The sequence below is a fragment of the Eptatretus burgeri genome, chromosome 15 (genome assembly GCF_056783735.1).
Source record: "Eptatretus burgeri isolate ZD-2024b chromosome 15, Ebu_testis_v1, whole genome shotgun sequence".
Taxonomy (NCBI): Eukaryota; Metazoa; Chordata; class Myxini; order Myxiniformes; family Myxinidae; genus Eptatretus; species Eptatretus burgeri.
Window position 1 is genome coordinate 39462595 of NC_140975.1, and position 21448 is coordinate 39484042.

The 21448-nt window shown below is 42.6% G+C and overlaps 1 protein-coding gene across 4 annotated transcripts; it reads left to right on the top strand.

Annotated features, from left to right (window-relative positions):
- Positions 1–465: 465 nt before the first annotated feature.
- MBOAT7 (membrane bound acylglycerophosphatidylinositol O-acyltransferase MBOAT7) lies at positions 466–20780 on the top strand. 4 transcript variants are annotated; one of them, XM_085857940.1, is made up of 8 exons: positions 471–620; positions 707–838; positions 3309–3521; positions 7527–7653; positions 11582–11738; positions 11949–12300; positions 13284–13466; positions 18376–20780. In XM_085857940.1, the coding sequence occupies exons 3-8, from the start codon at positions 3313–3315 to the stop codon at positions 18716–18718; spliced, it is 1371 nt and encodes a 456-aa protein (XP_085714066.1). In that variant the 5' UTR covers positions 471–620; positions 707–838; positions 3309–3312; the 3' UTR covers positions 18719–20780. The 4 variants fall into 4 exon arrangements, with proteins under 4 accessions (XP_085714067.1, XP_085714065.1, XP_085714066.1 ...); XM_085857939.1 differs by having other exon boundaries at positions 468–838; XM_085857941.1 differs by lacking the exon at positions 18376–20780 and having other exon boundaries at positions 466–838; positions 13284–13470.
- The last annotated feature ends 668 nt before the right edge of the window (positions 20781–21448 follow it).

A 21448-nucleotide genomic window follows, 5' to 3' on the forward strand; every position in this document is an offset into this window, starting at 1 on the left:
TATAATCTCCATTCTCACCAGTCAATGAGCACCTTCAGTTAACGAGCATCAAGTGGACAGCCGATGTCAATAGCAATGCCCCGGGGACAATCACTCGTGCCGCAGAGACATCCCCTTATACGCGAGACGCACAACATGTGATCCCGCGTCATGTCCCTCGATTCACGTTAATTCACCACAAGACATATCGCTGTCCTGTCAGATGAGTAAGCGAGCGGTGTATAGACATATCGCTGTCCTGTCAGATGAGTAAGCGAGCGGTGTATAGACATATCGCTGTCCTGTCAGATGAGTAAGCGAGCGGTGTATAGACATATCGCTGTCCTGTCAGATGAGTAAACGAGCGGTGTATAGATATATCGCTGTCCTGTCAGATGAGTAAACGAGCGGTGTATAGACATATCGCTGTCCTGTCAGATTTGTAATCGAGCGGTGTATAGACATATCGCTGTCCTGTCAGATTTGTAATCGAGCGGTGTATAGACATATCCCTGTTCTGTACAGCTTTCTTGTTAAATCGTCGATGGGATAACCTTTCCAGTTCCTGAAGTAAAATATGAACGTTTATTATTAAGGTTTGGGGTGTACATTGATTCGAGTAAATTGGAGAAGCGTTGAAGGTAATAACGTTTGTAATAAATGTATAAAACACGGATCGTGAAGAATCGCGGCCTGCCCTACTGACTACTCCACTTACTGCCGGTAGACAGAGGTCGCTGTGTGGCGAGCGTTGGATTTGTCCTGATTTCCGGCACCGTTACGGCCTCCGGCCTCCCTCCGTGCAGGGCTCGTGGTTATCAAGGTGTTTTGGGTGAACCCTTCCTTGAGCCACGTCCCGGTGAGTTACGGTAACATCGGGTGTGGCTGTTGGTTAACACCTCATGGCTGCACCGGGGATCGGGGGATCGGTGAAACCGTGTGGTGATCACGCATGGTGTTCTCATTAAACCAACGCTAATTACCACGAGACGGAGGATTCATGAAGATTGTTTTGATGCAAACACTAAAAGTGATGATTTCTAAATGTGTATATTATATAGATATAGATAGAGTTTGTCCCTTGACAGACAGACCCGTCAAGTGGGCGACCGACTCTTTACTTATTTGTTTGTATATTACAAAGTCGACGCTCGTGGAAGAGCTAAAGAAACAGAACGGACCAGTACAAAAAAGGAGAAAGAGGGGAAACCGCAACAGCAACAGCAACAGCAAGGTAGAGGGACACAACAGACATATTTGAGGTGTAATGGGCGTGGTGAACAATGCACTCGGAAGGAGAGGGCAGGTGGAACGAAACTGGGGCAAACTGGGACACTGGATGAACAAGCACAAACACACCAACAAAAGGAGGGAAAAATTGGGAATGGAAAACTACAATAAGCTGCAAAGTGTCGACTTTTTCTTGCGTGTATACATAGTCGAGGCTCGTGGAAGTGCTAGTACCAGCACAGTGAGTGAATCGGGACAAAAGTAACAGTTGAGAGGAGGAGAAGGAGGAGGAGGAGGAGATTGGGACCATACTCTGTGCAGAGCGTTGGTGTTGCTTAAGCAGTCTCCTTGGCTGTTGGGTACAATCCTGGACGGGTCGCCACTCCGACACAGGATACCAGCATGCTGGCACTCATTTTGCCGACCTCGGAAGGATGACACGTCGAGTCAACCCCACCTGGTATTAATTCAGCAGCTGAGTGGGATTTGAACTCAGGACCCTAACTAAGCCAACACCAGGCATACAGTTTAGAGGGGGGAGGAGACACCAAGAGCAGAGTGGAAGACCAACATAGAGGCAAACTTGGACAAACTGTGGGTGTGGGGAGGAAAGGGAAAAAAATGAGTAGACGTGAGCAGTGATCCTGGATTTCCGTAGTTTCACCAGAAAGGTTGTGATTATGGATCGTGTGTACCCTGCAGAAACCTGGGGGAAAAGGCACGGAAAGGGCAGAGGGTACAAGACGAGAAAGGAGGCAGTGGAAGACAGAGACCAGTGACCTGTCTGCGATGGCTAAGTAATAGGCCCATAGACTCAGCTTCAGCGTGGGAGATTCCAATGATCTTGAAGACCTTGGTTTCCACAGCATCAAGCTGAGCAAGATGTGAGTCAGGGGAGCCAGTCCAGCAGGGAGAGCAAGAGAGCAGCTGTGGAGGAAGACCGAGGTGGATAGGAGTTCAGGACTGCCAAGGAAGGACTTTGTACGATGGAGGATGCCCAGTCGGTGACTAGCTTTGGAGGCCAACTTCAAAATGTGGTTTCCCAAGAAAGATCATGGCTGATGGTGAGACCCAGGAGTTTCAATGACAACTTCCTCCAAAGGTCCTTTTGGAGAGAGATGGTGAAAGTATGAGATTTCAGGATTGAAAGACATTCAAAGTGTGTGACCAGCTTGTGGTTTTTTTTTGTCAAGGTAGGAAGAGGGGGAAGAGGCTGCTGCCAGCTACCTGTCAGAAGGATGAGGGATGTCACGGCACAGGGTGGAGCCATTGGCAAATAGATAAAGTGGATTTTCCAGTCGGAGAGATAATTTATAAAGATCAGGAATCTGATTGGGCACAGAAACACTGCCTTGGAGCACTTCAGCCTTGACAAGGAGAGGAGATGAAAGGATTCTGTAAAGAGCCACACGTTGGCTATGATAGTAGTATCTCAACGACACTTTGTGATAAGCAAAATAGTAATGAAGACTTGCAGGGAGAGAATGAGAGGGGTGAAAGCTCTGACCACTGCTGCTTTGACACTCGTGCTGGTCCGTTGTTGATGGCATGCCAGGATAAAGATCACTCACTGTTTGTGGAAGGTGCTGTCTTCCAGGCCATCCTCCAATAGTTAGTAAGCCGACCATCCTTCTCCAGGGATATATTGCCGACTTCACCACGGCTTGCTGTGCACTGGCCAAATAGTCTGTAATGTTCTTTGGTGCCTATGATGTTTGTGTCCACAAGTCCTCCATCCGACCTCGCCTGAAAACCGGAGGTTTTACAGCATATAATCTTTCTCGATAATGCTCGATAAGGGACGCTCACTGCCTTTTCAGTGCACGGTTTACAAGACTACTTCTGACAAACATCCTGTTACCAAGTGAATCTAACCTATGCGATCACACGGTCCAGTCTAAAGTCTTGCGCAATCGATCTATGAACCCCACCCCCCCCCCCACAACTCCCTTTTAATGTAACAATATACAACATACAATATACACGCACTATTTATGTACGATACATGGATGTTTGGTACCTTTATCAATGGCATTCGGTCTTTTGGAGAATTGACACTACATGCTCTGTGCTTTCTTTACCTAACATGACCCTTCAAGCACAATGTCTCCAGAGGAGTGGTGTTACCTTTTGGTGTTGCTTGCTTCACTTCCTGGTGGATTTTTCACCAAAACCTTAGAAGGACAGTCTCTGCGTTGTGCTGTGCCAGCCCTTTTGGGAGCTGGGCTTTCCCTGTTGCTTTGTGGAGTCCATTCCCTGCATTCGGTGGTCGTAACAGCAGGGACCTGCCTCATAGTGCATGCCACACACAGGTGAGCATACTTCTTAAGTGATAATGACAGGATCGGTTGGAAGACGAACGAGTTTTGAAATACTTGTCGATAGACAGTTCTCTCGGAATTTTGATACCCAAGTTGCAACATGATGAAAGTATAGGAATTTTGATTCACATCCTGACTGTGCCCTATTAATATCCACATCTTGGTATTCTCCTCTACTGCAGGTACCTATAGTACTAATTGTATCGCTAATCTTACGCAGGAAATTTGTCTCGTGTAACAGCATACCATGGCCTACTATTAGGGTTCACAACCTGAAGATCTGAAGAATGATGGGTTGCAAAATGCAACACCACCCCCCCCTCCCAAAATCCTCTCCCACCTCCTAGACAACTGCTCCCTTCTCCCATCTCATTGTTGTCATGTCACAAAAATGACATTTTTGGGTGGGCTTTGAATCCAGAGCATGTGATTTATTTGTTAAGTGTGTTATCAAATATGCTGTCCTACCAAGTATGCATGCTTTATAAAAAGAACGAGAACGAAGTTGATGGCACGCCTTGCAATTCCCCATGCTTCCCACCTAAGGCAGACTTGAAAGGCAAAAGGTTTGACCAGGAATGACCCAATATCAAATTTTGAATTAACAGAGACAGGGACCTCTGACCTGGCCCTGGAAGCTGGACCCCTATGACCCTCACTTACACCCACCCCCTGGGGAATGAACCAGGGGTCGAATAAAAAAAAAAATCGTTCCATATTTTATGCATCCCCCAATGTTTATTGCAGATACAATGTTTCATTAAAAAGTGCTAGTAATTGCATATATTTTTTTGTTGGTATTTAACCTTTTGACCCCACCCCAGGGGGCAGCCCCAAAATGATACTGTTGTTGCACCTTTGTGCCATATGGTGATCATAACTACAAAGATTGGTCAATTTCTGCACAACCTTTGAGGTGGTGATCGCATGACAGACGGACTGATGGACGGACAGATGGGGATACAGAATGTCCCCCGTTTTTTTTTTTTTTTTTTTTTTAAGGGGGGGGGGAAATCCGGAATCCTCATGAGACATTTCAACATATATATCTGCAGGGTGTTGGAAATCACCTAAAAATTATCTCCGAAACTCGGCAAGCTTTTTGAATTCTGTTTGCGGGAATTGAACAGGGCATTAGCAGAGATGAATTACCGCACATATGATGCATCACTATGACGTCATATCCATTTTTATGATGTCATTCCTATTTTTTGACATTTTTTGTTTCACAACCCAGAGTTTTCATCGGATCTTCATGAAACTTGCCATGTATATGCAGAAAGCCCACGCGCAGGCAGGAACCATCTCTGATTTTAGAAATTCTTCCTAGAAAAAAAAGTTGATGTCATAATATCACTGCTAACGGAAATCCCCTATACCATTATCTCCGAAACTAGGCAAGCTGTTTGAATTTTGTTTGCGGGAATCAAGCCGGGTATTAGCACAGATAATTTATCGCAAACCTGATACATCACAATGACATCATATTCGTTTTTATGACGTCATCATTAAGAGGACGAGGATATTAGCTCATTTGAGCTTGTTTGTTTTTCATTTTTTTATCTTGCCAAAACGAAGTTTTTGCAAGATATGTTAGTCAGCTTGTATGTTTTATTTTTTTTGTTTGTTTGTCTGTAGTCACGTATCGATCACTGTGCAGAGCACAGTTATCATTGGAAATTTTTGTAACTTCGCATATCAGAGTCCTATAGACGTCCCTTTCAGTGCATAAAATTTTCAAGGTCAAGGTCAAAGGTCAAGGTCATTTTGTCGCAAATCAGGGGAGTCGACGAAACCCTTATTTTTTGAGTCATTTTGATCGGATCGTCTTCAAACTTCATGGGAATATAGTTCATGGTCTGGCGCTCAGCTGATTAATTTTTGGTGGCAATCGGCCTTGACCTTCATGGTTAGCGCTGGAGGTCGAAGGTTTTTGACCCCAAGGTCAAATTTTGAAATGTTAGGTACCATATCGTGTAATACCTCAAATTGAACACCTCGATGAGTGCTTTCTAGATATGCCAAGCTTGAGACATTATGACGTCATTTGGTGACGTTATGAGGCAAACATATTTTTCATGGTGACTCTGTAGAACGATTCTCATCGGAATCTCTCGTAGGCAGATATTCCTCAAGGAGTCGCTCCTGGTGGATAGCAGCTCTGTTCACCTCAGTGTGACCTTAAAGAAGTCACACGTGGTCACCTTTTGGCAAGATACGGGTCACCCTGCGAGTGACATTGGTTTTTATTTTATTTTATTTTTTTGTATACCTTGTCGAGGCTTGTATGAGAGCTAACACACAACACACAGCAAGGGGGGCATGAGACAAGAGGGGTGGGAGTAGGAAGGAAAAAGCAGTGGGGAACAGAGACATTCGGAGATCTGTGGAAGCGAGAAGGATGGGGTGGGGAACATGGGGAATACAAGATGGACATTACAGGGACTTTCAGGAAGGGGAGCAGGGAATTTGAAGGAGGTGGGCTTGGGTGGATTATCAGGGGTAGAAAAGATCGAGGATTTGGATAGGGGATGATAAGAGGTGGTGGTGAACAGCTGTTTTGAAAGCCTGGAGGGAAGAATGGGATTGAATAGAGTGAGAGAGTTTATGCCAAAGGCAGGAAAAAAGAGGAATGAAAGAGTGAAGTTGAGCAGTGATTCGTGATTTTGGTCGTTTTACCAGAAGGGGGTTGTTAGCGGACCTTAAGCACTCTGCGGAAATGTGGTGGGGACAAATCGCAGAGAGAGCAGGGGGTGCGAGGCTGGAGAGGAGACAGTAGAAAACAAAAAGACCACCGACCAGCCTGCGGTGAGAGAGAGTTAGAGGCCCAAAGACTCAGCCTCATCACCGGAGATGCCAATGATCCGAAATGCCTTGGTTTCCATAGCGTGAAGCCGAGAAAGGTGGGAGGCAGGAGCACCAGCCCGGATGGGAGAGCAGTACTCCATCAGGCTGCAGACGAAAGCTTTGTAAGTGGTCAGGAGCTCAGTTGGGCCGAGGAAGGACTTTGCACGACGGAGGATTCCCAGTCGGCGACTGGCTTTGGAAGCGAGGTTTGAAATGTGGCTTTTCCACGAAAGGTCATGGCAGATAGTGAGACCCAGAAGCTTGAAAGAAAGGACTTCTTCCAGACGATTGTTGAGAAAGTGGATGGGGGGGGGGGTTCTTAACCGTCATTTCGGAGAGACACGGTGAGAGTTTGAGATTTGTCCGGATTGAAAGACATGTTCCACGTGTTGGACCAGTTTGTGATTTTATCCAGATCTGCAGTGAGCGAAGAAGCTGCTGCTTGCCGGTCTGAGGGATGTCAGATGGTACGGCAGAGGGTGGAGTCATCAGCAAAGAGATAAAGAGGATTTTCCAGAGAGTCGGAGGGATCGTTGATGAAAACCAGAAAAAGAACAGGGCCCAGAACGCTACCTTGAGGAACTCCAGCCTGGACAGGAAGAGGGCATGAAAGAACTCCATTTCGGGCCACACGTTGACTGCGACAGGAGAGGAAGTCTGTGAGCCATGAGTGGAGATGGCCTTGGATACCATAGGAAGAGAGTTTGGTGAGCAGGGCAGGGTGCCAGACCGTGTCAAAAGCACACGATGTGTCTGGGGATATGGCTCTGATTTCATGTCTGGCATTGAGGACCTCCATCCATTGTTGGGAGAGCAGAAGCAGCATATCCAGGTGGAGTGACCTGGTCTGAAACCAGTTTTAGGATTATGCAATGTCTTCTTCTTTCGGCTGTTTCCGTTCGGGGTCACCACAGCGGATCATCCTTTATGATCCGCATAATGATTTGGCACAGGTTTTACGCCGGATGTCCTTCCTGACGCAACCCTCGTCGCCTCTTACGACACAGGGATATCAAGGATTATGCAATCTATTTATAATATTTATAAATTGTTTTTAGACAAACATCGGATAAATGTAATGTGTGTTCAATCATCCAACTGAAACTTGAACCTAAAACTCCTTTGTTCCCTTTGTTTATCTGTTTGCAGGCATTGCCATATGCTGACTCTCTTGTGGACCTTTTCCTATCTTGGATTCTTCCGCACTTGCCACCTGCTTGGTCTCCCATCTCCACCTGCCTTTGCCAATGCTATGCAACTAATTTTGACACTGAAGGTGATTATAAGTGGGAAGGAACAATGTTGAAAAACAAATATTGTTTTCATTCCCTCCATGTAGGCTCTGTTACATTGTTTGATCGGGTAATAAGCTCTTGTTGGAATGAAACTTTTTGAGTCGTTTCTGCATAATTTTTTTCCATTTCGTACTCGTTAAGTTTTGGCGTTTCCCACAACCTAGAGAGACCGAATGGGAACGCTTTTATTTATTTATTTTTCTCGAACTGCATCACAAATTGCGCATATGCATGAGATGAAACCAGACTTTTCTTCAGATAAACTCAGCCACTCAACTTCTGGGGTGCCTGCAACCCCATCTTTATGATGCCTCTTTTTCTTTCTACACTCAGAGGAGCAATTGAGGATAAATTACCTCTTCACCATGGATGACAACCTACGACGAGGTTTGCCCATACGCTATCCTATAAATGCTGAGCAGCAAACCGGGAAGCTGCACGTATCATTTTAAACGCCGTCCGTATGATTGGGTCAGGGTCATAATCCAACCACCGGCCTACCAGACTGGGACGCTCTTGACATCATGATATTGATCACCTCGTGCCTACAACCTCTTATTGGTTGAGTCTGCATCTCCAATCGGAGCGAGTGCATCGATGTCTGCTTTATCATTGGGGATCATGTGAGAACGAGGTGCTTGAAATCTTTGTGACTGTTTTAAAACTTTGATAACACACTTCCTCTCATGTCACCATTGGCATCAGGAAGTTTGCGGTCATCATGAAAAGTACTCATGCCAGCAGGAAGTCTCGGTTTCCCAATGTACGTGTGGTGAACTGTCTCGCAGGGAGTGGAGTCTCCAGCCTTTTGGTTTCTTGACAATTTTAACTGCAATGCATTTTTGGATGCATAATGTTGTTGCATTTGTGAGATATTTTGGCACTCCGTAATCGGATATTTAACCTCCGCCATCGAAGATGGACGGATGTTACTGTTTTCACCCCTGTCTGTTTGTTTGTTTGTGAACAGTATTACGGAAAAACTCCTGCACGGATTTCGACAAAACTTGGTGGGGGGATTAGGTATGGTCCAAGGATCATGCCATTAGATTTTGGACTTGGTCCAAAGTCCATTATGGCCGCTATGGCGGCCATTTTGAAAACTATTTGAATTTTTGTTTTTGCATTTCTACATGTTTTAAGTGATTTCGAACCCAAAAAAAAAAAAATTTGTTCGAGAAAAAAACAACAAAATTTTGCAACTTTTTTTACAAAAAAATTTCGATTTTATTTGAAAAATATTAGAATTTTTTTTTTTTTGCATTTCTACATGTTTTAAGTGATTTCCAACCCCCCCCAAAAAAAATTTGTTAGAGAAAAAAAAAAATTTGCAACTTTTTTTTCAAAAAAATTTCGATTTTTTTTTTTTTGGCATTTCTACATGCGTGTCGATCCAGTTTAGTTTATTCAATCGTGGTTCAGTATAGTCTGATCCGTTTTGACCTACAATGAATAGGATATCAGGTTCGCTTAAGTGACCCAGTAGTATTGGCGGCGGAGGTTTTGCACTCTACCGAGTGCTCCCCCTCTAGTTGTAGCTGTGTTCAATAAGTCTGCAGCCTCGCAAATTTGAGAAATCAGAACGAGGATAACGGTTTGAAGGTGAAAATCGTTGTAACATACAGGAGCAATTTCACCATTGACATATTTGTTCATTTATTTTCTCCATGTCATAACCATCAATTTTGCCCTTGGAATGTTGTCGTTAACGATGCCAGACATGATGAATATTATCGACTATAGGAGTCATTTGAATCACGTGTGGGAACGCTCACCATCTTGAGATGAGGAAATAGTTCTTTGGGGCTTTCTTTGGTGAATCTTTTTGAAAACTTGTTGGGGGAGCGGAGAAGATTATAGATGAGTTATGATGTGGGGAGTTGTTATTTAATTACATATCTATTGTTCAGTTGTAAGTCTCATGATTCCTTTCGTCACGCACATGATTAAAGTGTAAAATATGGTATAAATCTCACACTGATCAGCGAGGCTTGTTCTTCGTAGAACTTTTATTTTGGATTTAAAATAAAATGAAATTCTAACACAAGGACTATGATGCCAGGATGTTAAATTATGCAATTTAAACTCGAAGTCTATCTTCGTAAGAGAGTACAGAATGTCTTCCTGCAAGCTTAAACTCCGAGCAGTTAAAACGGCAATCATTTCTGGGATCAAGACGTGCTTTGGGGACCACAATAGATTGAAACAAAACAAACGGATTGTTTTTGATAAAATAACATGACGCTCATGGCAAAGGAGTTGGCTCACCTTTGGGAATTGTTTACAATATATATATATATATATATATATATATATATATATATATATATATATATATATATATATATATATATATATATATATATATATATATATATAAAAATTTTAAATATGTTTTGAACCTAATCTTTTTCTCATTGAAGCAATGCCTTGACATTCACGATTCGTGGCAGTTTTCAAGAACATATTCCCCGTGAATGTTGGGGTTTTACGGTCCGCGTATTTTCAGCTCACCATTTCCGAAGGGATGGTGAAGGCTGTTCGAATTAACAGATCTACATTGATATAGATCATTCTTTCACAGATCTACTTTAATTTATGTACGCCCCCCCCCCCCCTGCAGTCTGCATGACGAAATGCTCAGTCTTGTCTTTAATCTCTGACACCAAAGGTGGAAGGAGGTTATGTTTTCACCCTTGTCTATCTTTGTTTGGTTGTCTGTTTTTTTTTTTTCTGTTGGTGTACAGGATATCTCAAAAAGTTGTGGACGGATTCTGATGACATTTCATGGACAGGTTCAGTGTGTGACAAGGACGAACTGATTTAGATTTTGGTGATTTTTTTTTGTGACAATTTTTTGTGATTCTTCACCATTGAGAGATGGGGTTCAACTAATATATATTACAATATCTAAAAACGTTGTGGGCTGGTTGTGTATGTGACTAGGGCAAATTGATTCAATTTTGGTGAAAATCCTAATCCAGATTTGGATACGAGAATTTTTTTAATTTTCAAAGTGATTCTTCATCGAAAGATGGGGCCAAAAATGTATTGGGCCTGTTATGTTCTCATGGATCAGTCAATACGTGGCAGAGGTATGTGCTCCACCGAGTGCCGTTCTAGTTTTTAGATCCTCGCGGAGGATCTCTAAGTCTTACTCGCATTGTTGTTCTTCATCTTCTTGTGTACTTTTTTGTTTCACAGCCTACAGTTTTCATCGAAACTTCCTGAAACTTTGCATATATACATGTAAAAATACCCTGCACAGACAGTAACCATCTCCGATTTTGAAAATTCCTCCTAGAAAAAAAGTTATGATGACAAAATATCTCCACAAATGAAAATCGCCTAAAAAATTATCTCCAAAACTAGGCAAGCTTTTTGAATTCTGTTTGCAGGAATCAAACAGGGCATTGGCAGAGATGAATTACCGCACATATGATGCATCACGATGACGTCATATCAATTTTTATGACGTCATTCCTATTTTTTGACTTTTTGTTTCACAACCCAGAATTTTCATCGGATCTTCGTGAAACTTGCCATGTATATGTAGAAAGCCCACGCGCAGGCAGTAACCATCTCCGATTTTGGAAATTCTTCCGAGAAAAAAGTTGACGTCATAATATCACCGCTAATAGAAATCGCCAAAACCATTATCTCCGAAACTAGGCAAGCTGTTTGAATTTTGTTTGCAGGAATCAAGCTAGGCATTAGCACAGATAATTATTTTTTGCAAACCTGATGCATCAAAATGACGTCATTTTCGTTTTTATGACGTCATCATTAAGAGGACGAGGATCTTAGCTCATTTGAGCTTGTTTATTATTTTCTTAGTAAGATGAATGCTTCTGCAGTGACAATGATGTATTCCTACTGGAGGTCAACTTGATGTTTGCACGTCAACAGTTGGTGAGCCTGGCAAACGAGGTCCGAGATCTTTCGCTACTCCAGAAGGTCGAGGACAAAGCTGCTGGTCGGCCTTCTTCGGTTCTCTCTCTCCGTCGGATGCCTACCATATGGGAGATGTGGTGCTACTGTTACTGTTACGTCGGCTTACTTACCGGTAATGCAGCTTTGACAACATGAATATACCTTGTGTGAAATGTGCATTTTTACTTTTGTCGTACTTTATATCGCTTTAATGCATTTAAATGTCCTTTTATTTGCATCCTCCAGTAATTTTAAGTTGACCCTGGACTTGCTTTCCGTTTTCACCCATCCCCCTCTCACCATTCGTATCCCTGGTCCTCCCCTTCTCGTGACTGGTGTACAGGGCCTTTCTATCGATTCCGCACGTTTGATGACTGGGTGAACCAACCACATACTACCTCAATCCCGACGTGGCGACCTTTGCTGCAACGTGTTCGATATGCGCCTGTTTTTGGTGTGCTTTTCCTGATTTCTGCATGGTTTTTCCCTGCAAGTGCTGCGCTCTCTGATGAGTTTTACGAATCTGGCTTCGCTTTCCGCCTCTTCTACATGGTTCCCGTTTTCTTTGCGTTTCGCATGCGTTTTTACGTGTGCTGGTTGCTGGCTGAGGCTGGCTGCATTGCCGCAGCATTGGGGGCTTATCCGAAACGAGCCCGGGCGAAACCTGGAGCTGGTCCGACTATGGAACTCGAGAAGTGAGAAAAACGATGAATACGTATGAAAGTGTGTGAGCATACATGCGTGTGCGTTGGTCGTCGTCGTCATTTTTCTCAGATGGCCAAATGGATCTTCATCAAACTTTCAGAGGTTCATCAGTGAGTGCCAGTGAGTGTTTTAGGCCAAGAAAATATTTAGAAAACTTTGAAAAAAAGTTTAGTTGGATTTTATTTTATTTTATTTTTTTTTAATTGTTCTATAGTGCCTTAGCCTTTGTACCTTTTTGGCCCCCACAAAATGAAAAAGAAAATAAAACATCTGATTCTTTCAAAATATCAATAAGATTAGAACACCACCGGGCAATGCCAGGTGCCCTTGCTCGTATAAAATGAAACAAAAAACACAAGAGGGCTATCTTCAAATAACGTGTGCCAAAAATGGTCATTTCAGCATAACCTACATTTCTTTCCCCCCCCCCCCACCCACCTCCTCCCCCATCACCTTCTCCTTTCTTCTCCATTACTCCCTTGGACTCAAAGGATCTCCACCCCTCCTCCTTCCTTAAAAAAAAATTATTCAAATTTTTAAGGTTTCAAACCTTCCCGTTCTTGTGTCTTTCTCATGCATTTGTAATTGTACTACAGATGGCTCCTCTGGAAGGTACAAGGACAAATTAAATATGGGATGCAAGTTGTATTGTGTGTTCGGGCCAGGGTTATGAAGCACAATCCAAAATTATATTGGATGGAATGTCGCATGCTTTTTGAGCATTGTCATGATATGTACAACATATCTTTGTATAAAGTGAGGTATTAACTACTTCATCCATTACCAGGTTTCTCCATATCAGTTTGTGTTAGCTTTGACACAATGTTGAGGCCCAATTTGCTTGCAAATGCGAGCTCGAGTGAGAGGAGCCTCACAAAAAATATCGACTTGTAATTCTGTATTGTACACGATTAAGGAAGACCTTCTCTATATTGCACTTTAAAAGGACCTGTTGCAATTCCTTGCCTTCCAGCACTTCTTCTGAGGAAGAGGGCCTAGTGGAGTATAACTTTGATACTATAAAGAACATAGACTGCTACAGCACCGACTTCTGCGTGCGTGTCAAGGATGGAATGCGCTACTGGAACATGAGCGTGCAGTGGTGGTTAGCACAGTACATCTTCAAGACCGCCCCTTTTCGACCATACATCCTCAGGTGACATTTCCCATAATTTATATGCTTTTCCATGCCCCTTTTGTCATCCCTTGGCCCAGTTACATGTCATCTAAAAGCCCAAATTTGCATCCTTTTGAATGCCAAAAAGGTATTTTGAGCAATTTTTATGGAACAGATATGAATGACTTAATATTTCTGCCTTGATTATGTATGTCATGCCAATTGCTTTCTTTCAGATTTATTATTCATCTGTACATAGATCTGAGTGGTGTAGAAACTTCACTGTGAAATTAAACTTTGGAATGGGGGAAGCCTTCATTTTGATGGGTAGTTCAAGTGAGAGAAGCCTCACAATTTGGGTAGGTGTTCGCAAAACGGTCGTTTTTGAATCTTGCTCCCTTTTCCACCTGCAGATGTATCATGAGTTCCCTTACAAGGACCAATTCCCGTTTGCATAAAGCATCCTCAAGGAAAGATTTGAGATTAATCTTGCTGATGATTGGGAGAAGGCTGATTGGTCTGCAATTGCAGGGATCTGTTTTTGCACCTTTTTTGCAGAGCGGTCATGTTTTCTGTTTTCCAAGCAGATGGCAGATGGCCTTGAGAAAATGAGAGGGTGAAGAGAACAGAGAGAGGGTGAGCAAGAACAGCAGAGCAGGTTTTTAGGACACGAGGGCTGATGCCTTCTGGACCGGTTGCAGAATCTGAGTCAAGGTTTGACAGCAAACTCTCCACCTTGTCAGGAGAAAAGTACACAGAGTCCAGGAACAGCTGGGTACGACTGGGTACAGTGGGTACAGAAAGCGATGGGTTTCGGACACAAGATTAAGAAGCAAACGGGGAGTTTAGGCATTCAGCCTTTTCACATGCAGTATCAGCTGTGCGGCCATTTGAAGTAAGGGAAGGGAAGTAGGGGAAACGTACACCAGAAACAAACTTAACTAGATGCCACCAGGATTTGGAGGAGGGAGACTGGTTCAGACTTGAGATTACAAAGATGTTCTCTTGCTCTCCTGAGGGTAGACACACACTTGTTCCGAGCTTTGTGGAAGGAACTGTGATTGCCTTCAGTTGGATTAGCCTTCCATGAGGCAAAGGCAAGTTGTTTCAGGACAACTGCCTCGCCACAAGCTTCAGTGTACCGTGGGCGAGAGGAAGGGTAGGACAACTGAAGACGAGATGGGATAAATCTGCATGAAAGAGGTCAGGTTTCTTTGAAAGAATTCCCAGGACAAGTTTTTGTCGGAAGAAGTAGAGATAGATGGCAGACCAGTCTAGAAGTTTTATGGCTGCTTTAAGTCCCTGCCAGTTGGCCTGAGTGAAATGCCAGACTCGACGGCGCTGAGGTGGTTCTCTAATAACAGCGAGAGAGATGTCTGCTTTGACAAGAATGTGGTCAGATGAACTGATTGGTGTGGAGGAAGAACAGCAGATATTTTCTGGGAAATTGGTTAAAATCAGATCCAGAAAAAGATGGAGTACCGTTGGTTGAGATCCAGGTCGGGAAATTGATGGATTGTGTCAGTCCCAATGAGTCACAGAAGTCCTTTGCTGAAGTGTCATGGCAGGTGAGAGAGGTACCCACACCCAGCCAACTGGGTGATATGTTGTATGTATATTATACAACGCACTACCCAATATGGTGACATTTCAAGTCACCATATATGAGGAAGAGAGATTTGGGATGAGAGAATAGAAGTTGGTCCATGTTTTCAGATAGTGGGGTGTAAATGGAGTCATCACTGCTTGGTGGACAGTACAACACACACATAAACATGAGGTAGGAGTGGAGGGGAAGCCTTAGCCAGAGGTATTGCTGGGGGTGTGGGTGAGAGAGGGCAGTTCATGATGAGTGAGGAATAGAGTATTTGATGAAGAGAGCAACTCCGCCGCTAGGACGAGGCTCAGGTCTGTCATACCGGAGGAGAGAGTAACCAGGGAGAGATACTAGGGAGTCAGAGACGTCTTAAAGGAGTGAAGTTTCTGTTCAGCAGATTGTTTGGTTTGTCAGTGGCAACCTGTGTGGAAAGATCTGTCAGGTTTGAGTGAAAGCCCCAGACGTTTGAGGTCCACACTGTTGAGGAAGAGGGAGGGGAAAAGGTTTTGGGTGCAGGGGAGGGGAGGATAGCATGAAGGAGGAGGGGGGAAGATAAGTAGAGTTCTTTAAAGAGTGTGGGGGATTGCAGTCGAGCTGGAGGAGAGGGCCAGATGAGGAGGAGAAAAGGCTCGGTGATGATGTGTTGAGGTACAGTGGGGAGTTGTAAGAGAGTGGGCAGAGGGCAGTTGAAGATTGGAGGAGGTTGAGTGATGAGATGGAAGAGAGAGGGTGGGGAAAGTATGCAGCTTTTTTGGATGTGAGGTGGGGGGCAACTTGGGGAAGGGGAAGTGAGGGAGAAGTTTGGAGAGAGAAGGGTGAGAGGGGAGAGTTGAGGTGGAAGAGTGTGAAGGTTGCTTTGAGAGGGAGTGGGAGACTATGAGAGCAGGCATGGCCAAGGTGCTGGAGGGTGATGGGAGAGGTGAGGAGAGGGTAAGGATGAGACTTGGTAGAGGTGTTGTGAAGAAGGGAGCAGGCAGGAGGAGGTACAACATTTGAGGGGTCGGAAAGAGAGGGAGGTGTGCTGAGAGGAAGGAAGGAGCATGTTTGTGGTGATGAGGAGTGTAATGATTGAGAGAGTGAGATAGCTGTTAGGTTAGAATGGAGCCCACAGATATTAGAACGCCACATACTTTGGGACAACAGAGGAGGAGCTGATACTGAAGCAGAAGACAGTGAAGAGGTGTCAAGAGTGGAGGTAGGATGAGGGGTAAGAGAGGGGATTACATGTGAGGGGTTAGGAGAACGTAGATTTGAGGAGGAGGGGTGAATTGGCACTGAAGTTGGAAAAAAACAGGACGATTGATAGAACACAAACATACATTGCAAACTGAGATTAAAATTTGTTTTTTTGTGTCAGAGATGCGATTGAAGACATTATGTGAGGGATGCAAAAAAGGAGAATTAAGAGAATGGAGAAAAGAACCGTTGTAACAGTGGGACTTTTTAAACAAGGGATGAAAGAAAGGTCGAGTTGAAAACAGTCTTTTGAAGAAGAAAAAGAGTTGTGAATTATGATGCAATACCGAGAACCGCACGTGTGAAAGAGGAAGTTGTAACATTTTAAGAGACAGTTTTTTAATTTTTTATTATTATTTGATAAAGATTACATGGGATTAGGAAAAGGAAAGGTTGAAGAAAAATCGTGAAGGTGTTGGTGAATTTGGATCGGCAAATGTAGAAGGAAGCTGGTAGGACGAGGAAAGTTACAGGAAGAAGAAAAAGGGGAAGAGAAAACACAAGGTTATGAGAGGTGTAATGTTAAAAGACTATATATATATATATATATATATATATTTTTTTTTTTTAGGAAAGGTTGAAGAAAAAATCGTTAAGGTGTATGGTGAATATGGGTTGGCAAATGTAGTAGATGGTAGATCGGCAGAAGAAGGAGAAAGAAGTATGTACAGGAAGTCGCGTGGTTGCGTGGGGTAAGGGTTTTTTTAATGTAGTTTTTATATATATATATATATATATATATATATATATATATATATATATATATATATATATATATATATATATATATATTTTAAGACATGAAGCAGAGGGTAGAGTTGAGAGGGATTGAAGGAGGGTGGAGGGAAAAGTGGAGAAAATAAAAACTGATGGTAATAAGGAGAAAATACAATAAACGCGATCGCGCACTCAAATGGGAAGAAGGGTCGGCCTCAAGGAAACCTGATATGAAAAGACGGTGAAAACTCCACAATGAGCACAAGTTTTAACACAAGACCGAACTATAAGCACACAGTGAACACAAAGAAAAAAAAAATGACAGTTAAAACGTGACAAAAACTACTGGAAAACTTATCTTGAGAAAGTTGGCAGAGACCATGGAGAAGAACTGCCACTGTCACTCAAGAAGTGGAATTCAAGAACTGGAATGTGACATTTGTGGAATCTATACCCTGTGAGATAAGCCCGTACTGAGGAAGGCAATACTGACCTTCTTGGTCCTTATTGGGTGCAGGAAGGAAAATGAGAGGTTTGCAAGTATACTGCTTGTCCAAATTTGGTGCCAGCGACATTGGTGTTTTCCCTCAATAGGCTCGTTTGCACCACATGTTCGAGGCCATTTGGGACCGGACAGTTTTCACAACCAATTTGATCAGTCATGGGCGGGGTGCAGTGGCGAGGGACATCTGCTCAAATGCCAGGGCTGTTTTGGCCGATTGATGCTGCGGAGAAGTGGCCATTCAACATCGCAGTGACATTGTCATGCTATTTGATTTCAGTGAGGCAGGAGAAGAAAAAAAAATATGGACATTCCCGTGTCTGTGCAGGTAAAAAGTTTGTCTCGGTGTTGGCAAACACCACAAATGCAGCTATTCACTTTGCTCTGGTCATATAAATCTGTAAAAAAAATTTTTTAAAGTGAGACATTATTTATTAGTGGCCAGGTATAATGTGAACTCCAGATGCACTTTCAATTACTGCCCACTGTGTCACAAGTGCTTCGAAGATGTGTAAACGAGCTGATAAAGTTGACCTTTTGGAACCCAGATGTGCAATTGCTTTGCACTATTAATCAAATGTATTTGTTTTGTGTTTGTTTGTTTTTTGTCCCTGATGAATGTATGATTGTGATCGATAAAGGAAATTATCTTGTTTGTTTCATATGAAAAATTGCATTTTTTGAGTGGTGCCATGTGTTCTGAGCAGTGTGAGAGATGCATGCCCACTTTTACATTAATTTTGTAACTAAAAAATTAAAAAAAATATTCTGGGAAAAGTATTTTTAATCTGCACTTCCTAATGGTTTGAGTATTTGATTGAGTAGTTGTATTTTTTCCACTTTGAGCTTATTCTGTAAATTTATAATATCCATCCATTTTCAACTTCACTGCCAAGGAGTGTTTGGACCATGCTGGTGAGCGCATTCTGGCACGGCATTCATCCAGGGTACTACCTCAGCTTCCTCACCATCCCGCTGTGCCTCGCCGCCGAGAATGCCATGGAGAAGGCTGTGCGGGACCGGCTTCCTGTGCACCATCGCACGACCTTCGACTGGGTGCATTGGTTCTTGAAGATGCGTGCTTACGACTACATGTGCATGGGCTTTGTGCTGCTGTCTCTGCAAGACACGCTGCGCTACTGGCACTCCGTCGCTTTCATCATGCATGTTGTGCCCTTGGCGTGTACGGTTTTCGCGTGGCTGCTGCTTGCCTGGCGTGGCTCATCGCACAAGGCCTGAGGCACTTCTTTTTTTTCCGTTTTTTAACCTTGAAGCCCCCTGCACATGATTCAGAATGTATTAAACTTTTTCCATGCTGATGAAGTTATGGGCAAAATATGTCTGTGATTGATGAACTGAATTCTCCTACTTGGTTACTTCCTTTTCTCTCTTGCTCTCTCTCACTCTCTTTTTTTTTTTGTTTTTCTCTGCTTTCACCCAGCATTCTTGTAATACAAGGGCCAAAAACTTTCTGACCTGAAATTGTTGGCCCAATTCCTGCTTTTTCATTTCCTCAACCCTTGAAGGTATCCATGTATTAAACTTACTGTTTTCTAATCAGTAATAGAAATGTTATACCATTTTTCTCCACACCCTCACACCCCTGTTTTCCTTTTCTTTAATTTTATCAAGGAAACAAAGGAGAATTTCAAATTTATATAAAACACAAGCGTGGCAGCAATGACACGTGACTGCAAAGTCTCATTTGCTGAATGGTGACTATGGAGTCTATTTGATCCATGAAGGTGTTTTTGTTTGTTTTGTTTTTATTTAATTAAATGGCAGGGTTACTTGAGCTTGGGAATCCTAATGGGGGGTGTGGGGGGAGGCATGCAACCTAATAAGTAGAGGGAATATTATGGAAGAGGGTTGGGGATTGGAATTGATTCACACAGCCAGTTTTTAACTCCTAACATCCACATGTGTAATTGATCAAGAAGTTTGACTTTTGACAAACATTCCAAAACTTTGTGGATGACCCTTTTATTTTCACATTATGGAATTGGAAGTTTTTTGTTTTTGTCTTTTTTTTTGGTCTAAAGGTACATTGTGAACTGGCCTTGTGACTGCTATCTGATCTTGTATCGTTCACTTCCAGTATAGATTTTTTTTTTTAATCAATGATGAAGCTTTCTTTGGTTTTTGTTTTTGTTTTTTTATACTTTTGTAATGCCATTTACCAGTTGCTCAATCACTGTTGATGAGTTTGCTTGTTTTATTTTTATTTTTTGTCTTACATCTGTGAAGGCTTCCTGAGCAAGTGCATACCTTGCAAGTTTGAGAAAGTGTGCTTGTTAATGAGTACAGGTAAGCTTATCTTTTGACCTTGACGTCCTTGCTCATCTTTTATCACGATGTTCCATAAGTTCATGAGTGAACTCCGAATTGGTGCAAGGAGGAAGTCATGAACAGAACCATGACCAAATGGTTAAAACATACATTGCAAGCCACTTTGTGGTTTTGAACCTTGCTTCAAACCAACTTTTGTTCTCAAGCTTATGCCAAACATTTGTGGAAAACATATCATATTTATGTCTGCATAATGGATTGTTTTTGGTGGTGGAGGTGGGGAGGGGACAAAACGATGAGCTGGAATAGGTTTCTGGATAGACAGGCCTTGTTCTGCTCAGCATGCTTTTGCCATAGCAAGCGCCTTGTCATGGCATGAATTGGTGAAGGATACCAGCAATCGATTTTCAGGTATGATGCAATTAGAGTGAAACAAAAATCGATTGTTTCAGCTTGACTTTACTGCAGCAAAACTATAATAGCAGTCTACCTTTATGCCTTTCCCCACCACTGCCACAACCTGATTTGTAATGCCTGTCAGTGTGCTATCTCACCTCAAATGCCTGAATGATTTTCCTGCTTGTCCTACAACCTTCCTTGCAAGTTCCCATGACCTTGGTGCTCTGGTGACTCCTATTGCCTTGTGAATCCTTTAATTATTATTTTTCCATGCAATGAACTTTCTCTGGAACAAGAGAAGCAGTTTTGAAAAGGTGAATCCAGGATTGTGGAATGAGGAAGTAAGGGTGGTAGTTGTATGAAGGGGAAATGGGGCAGGACCCCAGAATCTGTCCCCTGATGGCTCATCCTAACACTGCCTGACCTGATCCTATGACCCTGCTTTGATACTGGTTTCTTCCTCTCTCCTGTTCCTTTGCTTTTTTGTGATACAAGTTAGCAAACCACTGTATACATATTGGGCTTGAAAATGGGAATGAAGATCAGCTCCTCCAAGAGTCTTGACTCTGTATCCCTCCCCAAAAAATTAAAAAATCAACGTTGAAAAAGAAAATGTTTTTGATTTGGATAAGGGACTCCTTGATTTGCCTCTTGCTATTTCTTGGGTTTTTCTTGTAAATCTGAGTCTTTCCAGGGGATCGAGTGGGTTCGTCGGTAGTTTTATGTTCAAGATTATATATATATATATATATCTCTTCTTCTTCTTCTTCTTTCAGCTGCTCCCGTGAGGGGTCGCCACAGCGGATCATCCGTATGATCCGCATTGTGATTTGGCCCATGTTTTACGCCGGATGCCCTTCCTGACGCAACCCTGGTCGCCTCTTACGAGGCAGGGATATGGTACACCTATTTTAACCGGGGTATACACCAGCCCAGTACACTGGTACTCATTTCGCCGACCTCGGAAGGATGACAGGCTGAGTCAACCCCCTGGTGTATTAATTCAGTGGCTCAACGGGGCTTGAACTCAGGACCTCTTGGATCCCAAGCCGCTGCCCGAACCACTGCGCCAACACCAGGCTATATATATATATATATATATATATATATATATATATATATATATATATATATATATATATATATATATATATATATATATATATATATATATATATATATATATATATATATATATATATATATATATATATATATATATATATATATATATATATATATATATATATATATATATATATATATATATATATATATATA